Source organism: Candoia aspera, chromosome 5, assembly GCF_035149785.1.
Source record: "Candoia aspera isolate rCanAsp1 chromosome 5, rCanAsp1.hap2, whole genome shotgun sequence".
Classification (NCBI taxonomy): Eukaryota; Metazoa; Chordata; class Lepidosauria; order Squamata; family Boidae; genus Candoia; species Candoia aspera.
In genome coordinates, this window is record NC_086157.1 from 2,326,027 (window position 1) to 2,339,155 (window position 13,129).

At 37.7% G+C, this 13,129-nt stretch overlaps 1 protein-coding gene across 2 annotated transcripts in view; it reads left to right on the forward strand.

The window, feature by feature from the left end:
• Positions 1-13,129, forward strand: part of KLHL1 (kelch like family member 1) — a 116,329-nt gene that overhangs the window by 63,346 nt on the left and 39,854 nt on the right. For both annotated transcript variants that reach the window (XM_063304542.1, XM_063304543.1), the window contains one exon: positions 7,271-7,483. In XM_063304542.1, coding sequence (XP_063160612.1) covers positions 7,271-7,483 — 213 coding nt within the window. The remainder of the gene's footprint in view (positions 1-7,270; positions 7,484-13,129) is intronic.

A 13,129-nucleotide genomic window follows, 5' to 3' on the forward strand; every position in this document is an offset into this window, starting at 1 on the left:
GTTCTATTTGTTATGTCAAGGTCAACACACTGAAATTGCTAGCCTGTGCCCTAGCCTAGTTATCTGGGGTTTAAGCCACCTTCTTTTGCAAAAGAGATAAAGGGGATTGAACACAAAATTAAATAAGATTTTTTAAAAATATTTTCAAAGACTCATCTATATCCTTTAAAATCATCTTTTGGTCAGTTTTTCTGTAGGTTGGGCAAAAGATAGCAGTCAGCATAGATTACTATCCCACCGCTTTTTGAGGTCCTGGGACCACAAAAGAAAGCAAAACATTTGTTCTCTTTGTGTTCTTTGTGCCTGGAATCCTTGAAATGTTTTCAGATTTGTTCTGTAAGAACAGAGAATATGTGAGACATTTTGACTTTAAACTATCAGAAGCAAACTCAAGTAGGGTTCTTACTGTTTAATCAATGAGTGCCTTTCTATCCATTCCTTTCTAAATTCCCACAACTCTCTATGAGCTAAAGAACCCATCTTCTAGCTGTGATTTTGAATTCTTCTTTTCACATCTAATTTCTGATTCTGATGCCTTGCAGGAGATTCAGTGTAAAACCCTGAAAACGTGAACTGGAAGCTGTGGCAGAAGAAGATAAATAACCTTTTTTCCCCAGAATAACGGGGATGGTTTCTAAAGCAGAGGGAATGGCTGGCCTGAAATTCTGGAGCATGTCTGTGCCATTTCTGTGTCTATACCTCAGAAACAGCTGCATTTAACCTTTTTTTTTAAACTGACCACATGTCAGACTTCTCTCTAGATCATAAAGCTAGTTTGGGGTATTACACATAAAGTGTTTCTTGACAGGAAACTGCATACTGAGGCCAATAGCAAGAGGTATCTGAACACAGAATTTCAGGAAGAAGTCCATCAGCAAGGGACATACGTGGCAGGAGGTATCACAAGATATTTACCAATAATGTCCTTCCAGTAGCCTTACCAAGCTCAGGCAACTCCTTAAACAGCATCAACTTCTGACCCTGATCTGGTTTGCCTTCTCTCCTTAGATGAAGTCTTTCAGATCTGGCTATTCCCTCTTGATAGGCCTGTGTGCTTGAGGGGTAGGTGGAAAGGCTCCTGGTTGAGGTCACAGCCAGCTGCATCTTGGGTGGGAATAGTAGAGCTGCTGGCTGACAAGGGCCTTTGAAACCAAGCCATGACATACTGTGAACTGTAGCTTTTAAACCAAGAGTTAAATAAGGTCCCTGGAGTCAGAGAAATGCTGCCATGTCTAGCTCTTTGATGTGAATAACTTCCTGCTCATTCCTGTTCACAGATTATTTAGAATTGGAATTAAATTCCTACTGAGATCTGGACACATTGGCAAATGCATGATTAGAGCTAGGAACCAGAGGAACCAATTCCTTCTAACTTCCCCAGCATTTTAATGTGACAATAATCTGAATTCAAGAAGAGCTCAGTGGGATGAGTTCCAGGATAGGGAAATAGGCAAGACATGCATGCCCTCCTCTTGGTAATTGTGTACAAGGATACATTACACCCCCTTGATCATTTATCTGACTTTCTCATCTACTTCAAAAGCATTTCTAAAGCACATCCTCTTCCATCACATTTGTGAGAACTGGTATAAAAAATGCAGGATAAATTCCCTGCATAATACACATTGCCATGCAGGTATTAAATCCGAAATGAAGATTCTAGATGAATGGAATCACTCTACCAAAATTGCAAAGACCATGGGTGTGGAGGTCCTGAAATCTCTTTTACAGGAAAAGAACCACTAAAGTTAAAAACCTATTTTCTTTTTCATTAATTTCCTTTTCAAATTTCAGTATGCTGAGGGCAATAAAGCATGTTGTCACTGGTTGTGCACTGAACTAAGCTCATAATTGCCAGTAGATCACATCACAGCATGCAGATATGGTGTGTGTGCCTATACATGCTGCGCAAAGAACACATGATGCATTTGTTCAGAGCATCATGCCTAAGCATGTATTCGCCTAATGGATGCCTAGGTAGAAAACTTCGATAGATAGATAGATAGATAGATAGATAGATAGATAGATAGATAGATAGATAGTCAGTCTAATATTGGATGGATAGATGGATAGATAGATACTGTAGATAGATTGATAGTCTAATATTAAGTCAACAAGCCATGTTGTTGAGATAAAATTCTAAAACACATGTCAAGATTCCAGTTTCTTGGAGTGACCAAGATTAATTCTGAAAGTAAGCTATAATTGTTTGTAGAAAAATGTTTCAAAATGTATTTAGACAGTATGGCCTTAATCATATCCTCTGCATCAGTGTCATACTTTGTTGCTTATGAAATATCCAATGTTTTCCTTTTCACAGATAATAACAAAAATAGTATCTTCTCCCTCTGGTTTTATTTTTATTTCTCCACTATGGAACCATATAGTCTCTCCTTATGTTCTTAGCAACCTTCAGCAGATTTTAAATCTAAAGTACAAAAATTATATTCTGTTCTATTTTGAGCAGAATGAAAACACACTATCTTTAATATTGAATGTGGAAGTATTTAATATTACTTTCTTATATCTATGGGTTCCGTTCTTTGCCTCTGGGCAGTGAACAGTTTTCCTGGAAACTATCAACCAGTGGAGGATTCCAGTTAAGGAATAAGGAAGATACTTTCCCCACATCTTCATCTCCCCACATTTCCCACAACCTTTTATAGAGGATCACCCAATTTCCAATGTGAAATTGATGCAGGAAGTGGGAAACCTATTTTCTCCCTTTCCATAGCAGAATTATCATGTGGGCAGAAGTGTATTCAGGTACAGTTGATGCCGTCCTTGAATTCTAACTTCATTCATATAAAAATTTGCTATAGGACTTGGAGAAAAGGATCTCAGATCATGGTTTAGCCCTCCTAATTTATGTGTAACTAAAAGTTCAAAATTACTAGTGCATTGCATGAGCCCCTAAACAGTGTTGTTGTTATACATTGGGAGAAGAGTTCATAGGCCTATAGAAATCAACCCTAATTTTGTTCAAATTGGAATGTTAAGATTGGTTTAGTCTGCAAGTTGACATTCGAGAACAAACTGATTGGGTGTGAGCCGCATCAAGACACAGCTGTCTGCAATTAGCTACAATGATGGGGAAATTGTGTCATGATGCAAATGCTTGGCACTTGGGTTCCAAACTAAGTAAAATAATGTAGCCAGCATGCTGGCTGGGGAATTCTGGGAATTGAAGTCCACACAGCTTCAAGTTGCTAAGGTTGAGAAACAGTGGACTATACTGTAAAAGACCAGTGATTCGTTCATCGATTGTGTGTCACCAAGTCAGTATCGACTCTTAGCAACTGAATAGACAGATTTTCTCCATGATGATGTGTTCCTAACGTGGTCCTTCAGCTCTTCCAATGGTGCATTCATCACCACTGTGACTGAGTCCATCCACCTTGCTGCTGGTCATCATCTTCTCTTTCCTTCCAACTTCCCCAGCATTAGAGCCTTCTCCAGAGAGTTAGGGCTTGGCATAATGTGTCCAAAGTAGGATAATTTGAACCTCATCATTTGTGCTTTCAGTGAGAACTCTGCGTTGATTTGTTCAATGATCCATCAGTTTGTTTTCTTGGTTGTCCATGGACCAGTAGATTTACTTAATACTTTTAGATAAAATGTTGGTGATACCCTTTATGGAGACCTTTTCAGACATGGTAGAAACCATGGTCCCCTAGTAGTACAATGATTTGTGCTAAACTTCAAGTTTTCATTACTTTCTCTTCTTTTATTCTGTGTTGTGGGACAGAAGATCAGAAGCTTTCTTTCTAATGTTTAATGAACCCCAGTTCCCTATGGAAGCTGATTGAAACAAGTCACTTTACCAAGTTCAGTTCTGCACAGAATACTTTTTTCAGTCCAAAAGAGAGCTCTTTTCTGTATAACCATCCAGAAAGTGTTAAGCTGAAGTGGGCATGCCCCAACCCAAAAGTAGTAGTAACCTAAACAATATTTATTTATTTTTATTTATTTATTTTCTATCCCACCTTTATTATTTTTATAAATAACTCAAGGCGTCAAACATACCTAACACTCCTTCCTCCTCCAATTTACCCACAACAACCACCTTGTGAGGTGAGTTGGGCTGAGAGAGAGGGACTGGCCCAAGGTCACCCAGCTGGCTTCATGCCTAAGGCGGGACTAGAACTCTCATGCCACGCCTGATTGGCTCTTGGGCTGAGAGAGAGGGACTGGCCCAAGGTCACCCAGCCGGCTTTCAGGCCTAAGGCGGGACTAGAACTCTCATACCACGCCTGATTGGCTCTTGGGCTGAGAGAGAGGGACTGGCCCAAGGTCACCCAGCTGGCTTTCAGGCCTAAGGCGGGACTAGAACTCTCATACCACGCCTGATTGGCTCTTGGGCTGAGAGAGAGGGACTGGCCCAAGGTCACCCAGCTGGCTTTCAGGCCTAAGGCAGGACTAGAACTCTCATACCACGCCTGATTGGCTCTTGGGCTGAGAGAGAGGGACTGGCCCAAAGTCACCCAGCCGGCTTTCACGCCTAAGGCGGGACAACTGTAGAACTCACATCTTTATTTCCAGTCTTTCCACCATTGCTTTTTCCTTCATGTGATAGGCTTCCATCCCATGCTGCAGGTCATTTCCATTTTCCTTTTCTTATACCAAGACATGGGTACCAATCTCTCCATCTCTGAGACAGATATACAGGGGATAGGAGACAAAGTGTCTTTTTCCCTTGCAAAATCTTCTTCATTTCCTTTCTGTCTGTGAAGGAAAAGAGGTCATGGCTTTTTCCACAGCTAGGGAAAGCACATCAGGTTCATACCATGGAATTATTTCCTGGTTTAATTTGCAAACTTATTCAGACATAACAAACATAAACTGCAGCTTTTGGACAGCACAGGAAACAAAGCTTCTGGTTGTCTCTGCAGTGCAACAAACAAATACACCTCAGATTTATGAATGCCATTACGAAGTGGGAAGCCACGCTTTCTTCTTCAGTCTGAACATATTAAATATTTAAATCTCAGTTTGTTAAAAATGAGGATCCTTAAGCAGGTTATCTAGTGATTGTCGCCAAGTCTATGAAGCAAGGGAGGTCTACTAAAACCAGCCACGTTTCCTTTATTCAGATAAAAAGCAGACAAATGAGACATAATTCTAAGGTGTAGCTTGTTGAATATGAGAATATTTGATACTTCTGACAAAATAGGCACAGTGTGGATTCGTTCAGTGGTTGCAATTTGCAAAACACCCCCCCCCCCCAAAAAAAAGGCAAATCTGTCAGCTGAATCGGTAAAATGTGCCACATGAAAAATGCTTTTCTATTGCAATTTAATCTGAAATTTATCTGGGGCGATCGGAGAACCTTTAGCAAATTTCCAGCATTCAATGAGCAGTTTGCAAGTGTTCTATCAGGGTAAAACAACTTAATCTGACAGGCTTCTGCTGACTTTGGTGATAATGCTCCCTTTAAAAGTTTACAATTTAGCAATTTCTCACATTTCCATCCACCAGAATCCAAAGGATAATCTCTTTATACAATACAATACAATACAATACAATACAATACAATACAATACAATACAATACAATACAATACAATACAATACAATACAATACAATATTTTATTGGCCAAGCATGATCAAACAAACAAGGAATTTGACTTTGGTGCAAGAGCTCTCAACATATCTACACAACATCAAAAATAAACAATAATAAATAAATTTATTTATAATAAATTTATCTGGGGTAAAGAGATAATACTTTTAATAGATACATGTTTTCAGGAAAAAAGTTCATTTTTATTCAGACTCAGCATACCTCCTGATATAAATGACTTTCAGACCCAGATGGTGTTTATCTTATCGGTTTAAATGTCCTTAGCAATCTGTTCAAGCTTGATAATATAATACTCGTATTTAATCTGATGACTATTCATAGTTCCCATTCTCTTTTAACCAAACTTATTTTATTTTATTGGTTCCAAAAACAAAGCAAAACAAAAACTGCAGTTTTACTGAATCAATTTCCTTAGTGTCTTGGCCTAAGAAAACGTCAAACATTATGTCATTGCAAAAGCTGAACTAATAGCCTCTCAGCTATAGTCATCTAATTCTAAAGAAGATTTAATTCCAGCATTTCCTCTGTACCATAATAAATCTCAGCATTTCACACAAACATATAAATATTTGTGATTTATTCCAGTGAGAGCTATTATATTATGCTTAAACCACCTCTAATTCAGGCTAGGTTGAGAAATAACCTTAAGCAGCCAACAATTACTCCAGAATATTTTTTTTCTTCCTTTAGCAAACAGTTGAATATGGGGTTATCATTTTAGAACATAGATATATTTTATTTATAACATCTATCTATATTTATAACATAGAAGTTTCAGGAGAGATCTCAACTTGAAGGAGATTTCACCTATAGGTAACTAGGTTTTAGTCCAAAATCTGTAGTCTCCAGTCTTAAACGCTCAAAGTTTAAACTTCAAGTTTAAACACAGCAAAATTTCATAGGATTGATTTTCAAAAATGTTCCAAAAAGAAAACAAAACAAAAACGGTGTTTTTACTGAATCAATTTCCTTAGTGTCTTGGCCTAAGAAAACGTCAAACATTATGTCATTGCAATAGCTGAACTAATAGCCTCTCAGCTATAGTCATCTAATTCTAAAGAAGATTTAATTCCAGCATTTCCTCTGTACCGTAATAAATCTCAGCATTTCCCACAAACATATAAACATTTGTGATCTGGGGTGTGTGGTCCTGATGCCACTGCTGCTTTCATATCCTGCATTTGCAAAAGGTCTTAGAAGAAGTGTGGGTTGCATAACTTTGAAAATCAACAATAGTTGATGGTCAGCTGAGTGCAAATAGATTTCCAAGTGGGCAGAGAAGAGGGCCCCAGCTTGATTCTCCAGACATTGAATTGGGATGTCTGAAGGAGAGTGTACTTGAATGTGAACTTATCTCCTCTGATCTGGAACCCTTGTAAAGCTGAGTTCCAGATGAGGTTGAGAACTGTAATATTTGCAGTTGAACTTAGGAACAGCACTCTCTTAGATTTCCTAGTCAAAAAGATGAGAGGCAGCAGGTCAGACAGTGTATTATGCCCTCTACCCTCATATGTTCAGGCAAACACCTGACGAGGATTTGCAACATTCTTATCTCTGTTGAGAATGGATGGATTTTCCTGGCTTCCATTTAGAATAACATATATTTGCTCTAGAGTTGGCCATTTGACTGATAGATTGCTTTTTACACTGAAAAACACAGCCTAAATTACTTCTTTTTCTTCATAGGAGAACATAATGGAGGTTATTAAAAATCAAGAATTTTTACTGTTGCCAGCAGAGGAACTGCACAAACTTCTTGCCAGTGATGATGTGAATGTTCCTGATGAAGAAACCATTTTCCATGCCTTAATGAAGTGGGTCAAATATGACTTGCAAAGGAGATGTAATGACTTGAGTATGTTACTTGCGTACGTCCGACTACCACTTCTTCCACCGCAGGTAAATGTTTAATTAGCTCTGGGTAGGTCTCTCTCTCTCTCTCTCTCTGTGTATTTCAAAGTGGATATCTTTCTCAATGATTAAATACACATTTTGGTAGGCATGTGCAAAATTCAGGAACAAGAGGTTCTGTAGAACTTCAGGAACAAAACATTTTGGAGAACTTCAGAGAGTGTTGTGCCTTTTCACAATCCAGCTGTTCTAGAGATGGACTTGCAGCTTTTTCAAAGTTAAATTTCTGAACAACAACAAAAAACATTTTGTGGTTTTGTTTTTGGGGGCTGGACAGCATCTAGAACATCACGAACAGCTTCTGACTAACAACTGAAAAACTTCTGGATCCCACCCCCCACCCTCAAAGGCTGGATTGGCATGATATGGAAGAGGAACATTTTTTAAAAAAATTAAAATTTTATTTTGTCTTCCTGTGAATCTTTGTCATAGATTGGTATTTCAAAATATCGTTAAGAATACAAGCAATGGAATAAAAAGTAGCCTGCATAATGACAAACTTACCAAAGAAGTAAATGAGCTCATTGATTACCATATTTAGCATATCATCAAGGTAACTATAAGAAAACTAGAAACACACTTCATCAGATGCTGGTGAAAGGTGGTATCTTTTAATAAAGCTCACAGAAGCTTATGCCTCTGAATAAAATTTGTTAATTGGAAAAGATGCTACCAGACTCCTGATTTTCTGCCATCATACATTAATATGGCTCTCCTGTTTCTGACCCAACTACCTGGATGAGACCAACTAACCATACTGGTTTCACTGTGAGTATGGTGTTGAGTTGGAATGAGAAATTCCATTACCAATTCCAACTTATCCATTGAATTCATTTAGTGACCTTGGCCAGAAATCTAGACTAGATTTCTTAGTCTATCTCCTAAAATAGTGCTTATTTTATAGTTAAGTTAAATCAAGGATTGCATAATATGGTAAGAGATAACAGGGAGGCTGTTACACTAAATAATATTGAACATTTTAAGAGATGAGCTCATTAAATCAATCTTTCGGGAAGTGTTAATGGTGTGAAAATAGTTTCAGTTTAATTTGATTACTTATCACAGATGATATCTATAAATCACGACTGTTAACAATTCTTTCATGTATAGGGTGAAAAGAAAAAAAATAGTTTAAATTCTACCTGCTACAAAAGATTGAGGACAAAGGAATATATGGTAAAACACCAGTGACATTGAATTCCACTGGCCATATCTATTTAACTTTCCCAGCCTTAGCGTGGATCTACTAGAGTGGGATGTGAACAGCTCCTTCTGCATCACAATTCAGACAGGAGACACTTTTCCTAGTGAGACCACCCTCTAAGATGAAAGTAATGTCTTGATCAGTTTTCATATAGTTCCTTTCAAGCTAATCCAACAAAAATATTTTAATTTTTGTTAACTCTTAGAAAATTTTGATACGTTTATGCATTTTAAAAATGATGCATTTCCCAAAATCTGTGACTCATACATGAAGAATTTGGAAATTATTGATTTAAAGAAAGGGTGAAATGTACATATTTATTTATTTATGGATATATGGAACAATGTTTTTGTTCCTTTCCTCTTTTACATTAGTCCATATATCCATTACATCCATTTTTTTTTAATCGGTTCAGTCATGTCTCATTCTCAGAGACTGTCTGGACCAGTCCCTGCAGTTTTCTTGGTAGGTTTTTCAGAAGTGGTTTGCCATTGCCTTATTCCTAGGGTTGAGAGGGTCACCCAGCTGTCTTTGTGTCATCCAAGGTCACCCAGCTGTCTTTGTGTCATCCAAGGTCACCCAGCTGTCTTTGTGTCATCCAAGGTCACCCAGCTGTCTTTGTGCCCAAGGAACTCACAGTCTCCCAGTTTCTAGCCTAGTGTCTTCACCGCTACACCAAACTGGCTCTCATTACATCCATATATCCATTAAAATACCAAGACATTTTCTGTAAAAATTATTACAGATATATTCATATTCTGCTTTCCCCTTTGAATGTATTTTGTATGTATCTTACTTCACATTTATTTATTTACTTTATATACTTAAGAAATTTCTAAAGGTACCCCTTTCACAAGTTGTGACTCTGGGCAGTATATGTAACTTCACTAATGCAAGCAAATTTGTAGGTGACTTTTCCTAAAATAAGCATGTATTTTGCTACTTTTGAACTGAAAACTATTGAACAAAATCTGAAGAAACAGTAAATTTGGCTTTTTATATAACTTTCACTAGGAATAACTATTCCTCCACCTAGTAGTCAGAAAACATGAGTTAAGTCAGCTTGTTTTGAAATGCTGACTGTAAGATAACCCTATGTATTATATTCCAACCAGATGATGTCCATAGTTATAAAATGTCATTTTTTGATGTAGGCATTCAAAACGGGGCTCACAATAAAGTGAAACATGAGAAATAAGCATTACAACAGTATAAGATTTGAAAAGTTTAAAACAGCATAGGAAGTCCAGAAAATAATACAGCTCGGAGGTGAAAGGTATGGGAGAATAAGTGATAGGAGTGTGAGAATCACACACAGGATCCAGTTTAAATGGGTAGTTTGGTGAGTCAGTCCAACTGAGACCTGCACAAAGCCTTCTGGAGAATTTGACTATTTCCACATGTAGTGGATGTGCTTTATCCCCACCAGTGCACATTGCAAAGTGTTCCATACAATGCAGCCTAATCATTTCATGACTCACCCCAGAACAGTTTATGATGAGCAAAGTGGAATTAATTTCTCTCTTTTCTTTTCTGATGAGTCCTGCTATGTGGCTTTAGAGTGGCTCTTCTTGATATATTTTGTTTACAAGTAAGAAAACAGAATGCAAAATAGATCAGTGAAAATGAAAACCCTAAAGCTAAGCCAGATAAATTATCGTTCTAATTTTAACAGATTTACTTTTATGTGAGATTACATATGTAAAGTGTTACATTTTAAAACCTTCTCCAGATAAAACCGCTTAAAGCTTTCAGTGGAAAAGTGCCAGGTTTTAATTAAAATAGATTCAGGCAGGGTTTAAGAATAATTACACTGGATTTATTTTACAGCTAGCAAACTAAATCAGAATATTGGTTAAGGTAAGACTGGATCAATTAGGATAGTAAAGGTAATTTGCATTTCTAATGCATGTCTAATCATTGTGCAAAGATTGGCTTGCATGGATCTTGTCTAGAATAGAGTCTCCCATGAGATTGGCTTTGTTGTGAATTAAAAATTCTAAAAACCTTTTTAAAAATAATATGCTATCTTGGGAAAAAAACAAAACCAAAAAGCAGTAAATATGCCATGTCTGTGTCCACTTGGGACAATTCAATTCCAACTTCTTAAAAGCAAACTTGACTGGCTTTTTAAAACAGAACAGGATTTTAATATAAGAGACAACAGTATGGCAGCACAGTTCTGGAAGGAATTTAATGGACTTGCTTAAAATGAGAAATTAGTGCTGTGCAAACCACGTCCAAGAACTTAAAGCGAAGATCTTTGGAAGGACCTTTCCATGTTTGCTGGTACAAGTACAAAGACCCACCCACTGCAGTGGTTGCGGGGAGGGACCTTCTGCATGTTATGAAAGCTGTGGAGCCACAGGAGGTTTACATAAGGTAGCACGTGTAGGCTACAGTCCGATACTCTCACTTGCTTGAGTGTAGTTCTGGAAGTTATTTTAACTAAGCATGCATAAAACTGATTAGTTAGGATGGTTTTAAGAGCATGATCAATGACGCCAATTGCTGATCCCTTCCATCTCAGTTAATGGCATAACCCGATCCTAATAGAGGCAAGGTGATTATCTGTCAGAAATGCAGGAGTGGATCCTACAGGACCTCACAAATCCCTCCAACTTCCTGATTCTGTGCTTCATAGCTCACTTATGGTGCTAATCTTCAGGACTTTTGCCACATCCACTGATAGAGTGACCCTTTCCACCTTGACTTGGTTCTTGTTGCTAACAGTAATTGATCCTATAATTGCCTTAGAAATCATTCAGATGTTTACACTGGAACCCCTTCAAATAGTGAACCCAGGTCCTCAACTCATGATCTGGAAGGCCCCAGATTATAATCTGAACCATGTCATCAGCCTTCTGTCTACTTGTACTGGGGCAAGTCTCAATTTTACCTAACTCATAGTGCTTTTCATTAGAATCCAGCTTGATTCTCTCAGTTGCAGAGCTTATTTTTGAAGCAACTGGTTTTAAAATTGGAGGAAGAAACATCAATAACCTCTGCTATGCTGATGACACTATGATAGGCGAAAATGCAAGGATCTGCAAGTTCTAGTAATAAGAGTCAAGGAGCATAATAAAAAAACTGGGACTAAAATTAAATATAAAGAAGACCAAACTAATGACAACAGGTAGAACAACTAGCCTTAGAATTGGCAATGAAGATATCAACATGGTGGGGAGCTTCTGCCTATTAGAATCAACCATCAACAGTAAAGGAACAAGCAGTCAAGAAATACACTGCAGACGAGCACATGGTAGAGCAGCCATGAAGGCCTTGGAAAAGATATTCAGATGCTGTGATGTGTCTCTACCTACAAAGATCAAAACTGTGCAAGCCGTGCTATTACCTGTGACACTCGATGGAAGCAAAAGTTGGACTTTGAAGAAGCAAGATAGGAACACAATTGATGCTTTTGAACTTTGGTGTTGAAGAAAACTCCTGAGAATAACATGGACAACCCAAAAAACAAACAGATGGATCATTGAAATAATCAACCCAGAGTTCCCCTTGAGTCACAAATGACCAGGCTCAAATTATCCTACTTCAGATACATTAAAGGAAGACCTAGCTCTTTGGAGAAGGCTCTGATGCTGGGAAAGGTGGAAGGAAAGAGAAGAAGAGGATGGCCAGAGCAAGGGGGATGGACTCAGTTACAGTGACGATGGGTGCACCAGTGGAAGACCTAAAGGACCAAGTTAGGGACAGATCATCATTAATGCCCTTAAATTAAAGCAGAACACTCCTTTACTGACACTAATGGTTGTTAGACCTAACTATTAATAATCCCAGTTTTTTAATCAAGAAGCTAGTCCTTGATAGAAAGAAGTGAAGAAAATTAAAATTATCCTGAAAAAAAAATTCCTATTAAAATGAAAATCTGGGTAAAATATAACTATACATTGTCATCACTTTATTTTTGATTATTTGTTTCAAAAGATTAAATCACATGCAGTACCACTGTTGAATTAGTAATCTGGCTTTCTAAAACCCATCATTATGAGTAAAACAATACAATATTTTATTGGGAGAATCATCTGTTACTAAACTGTAGAATATGCAGAGATCCTAACTATCATTTTTCAGATGTTTGATATTTTCAGGACCACCTCTGTCTGGGAGGGAAGTTAAATAAGACAGGATTATTACATTTATGTCTGCAAGTGGATGAATTTGGTTAAAGATTTAGCAAAATGATTACAGAGTGAATTATTAAAATGTGGAATATGTAATAAATGTGAATTGGCATCCTTTTCATTTCTCATGGGTTTAATAATTCGTCTGGTGTAAAGAGATAAACTTCAGCAAAGGATTGTTACCTTGTCATGGTGCTGGAGCTTGAGCAACTCAATGATGCCATGAGCTAAACCGTGAAGGGCCACCCAAAATGGGAAGGTCATGACAGAGAGGTCAGACTAAATGTG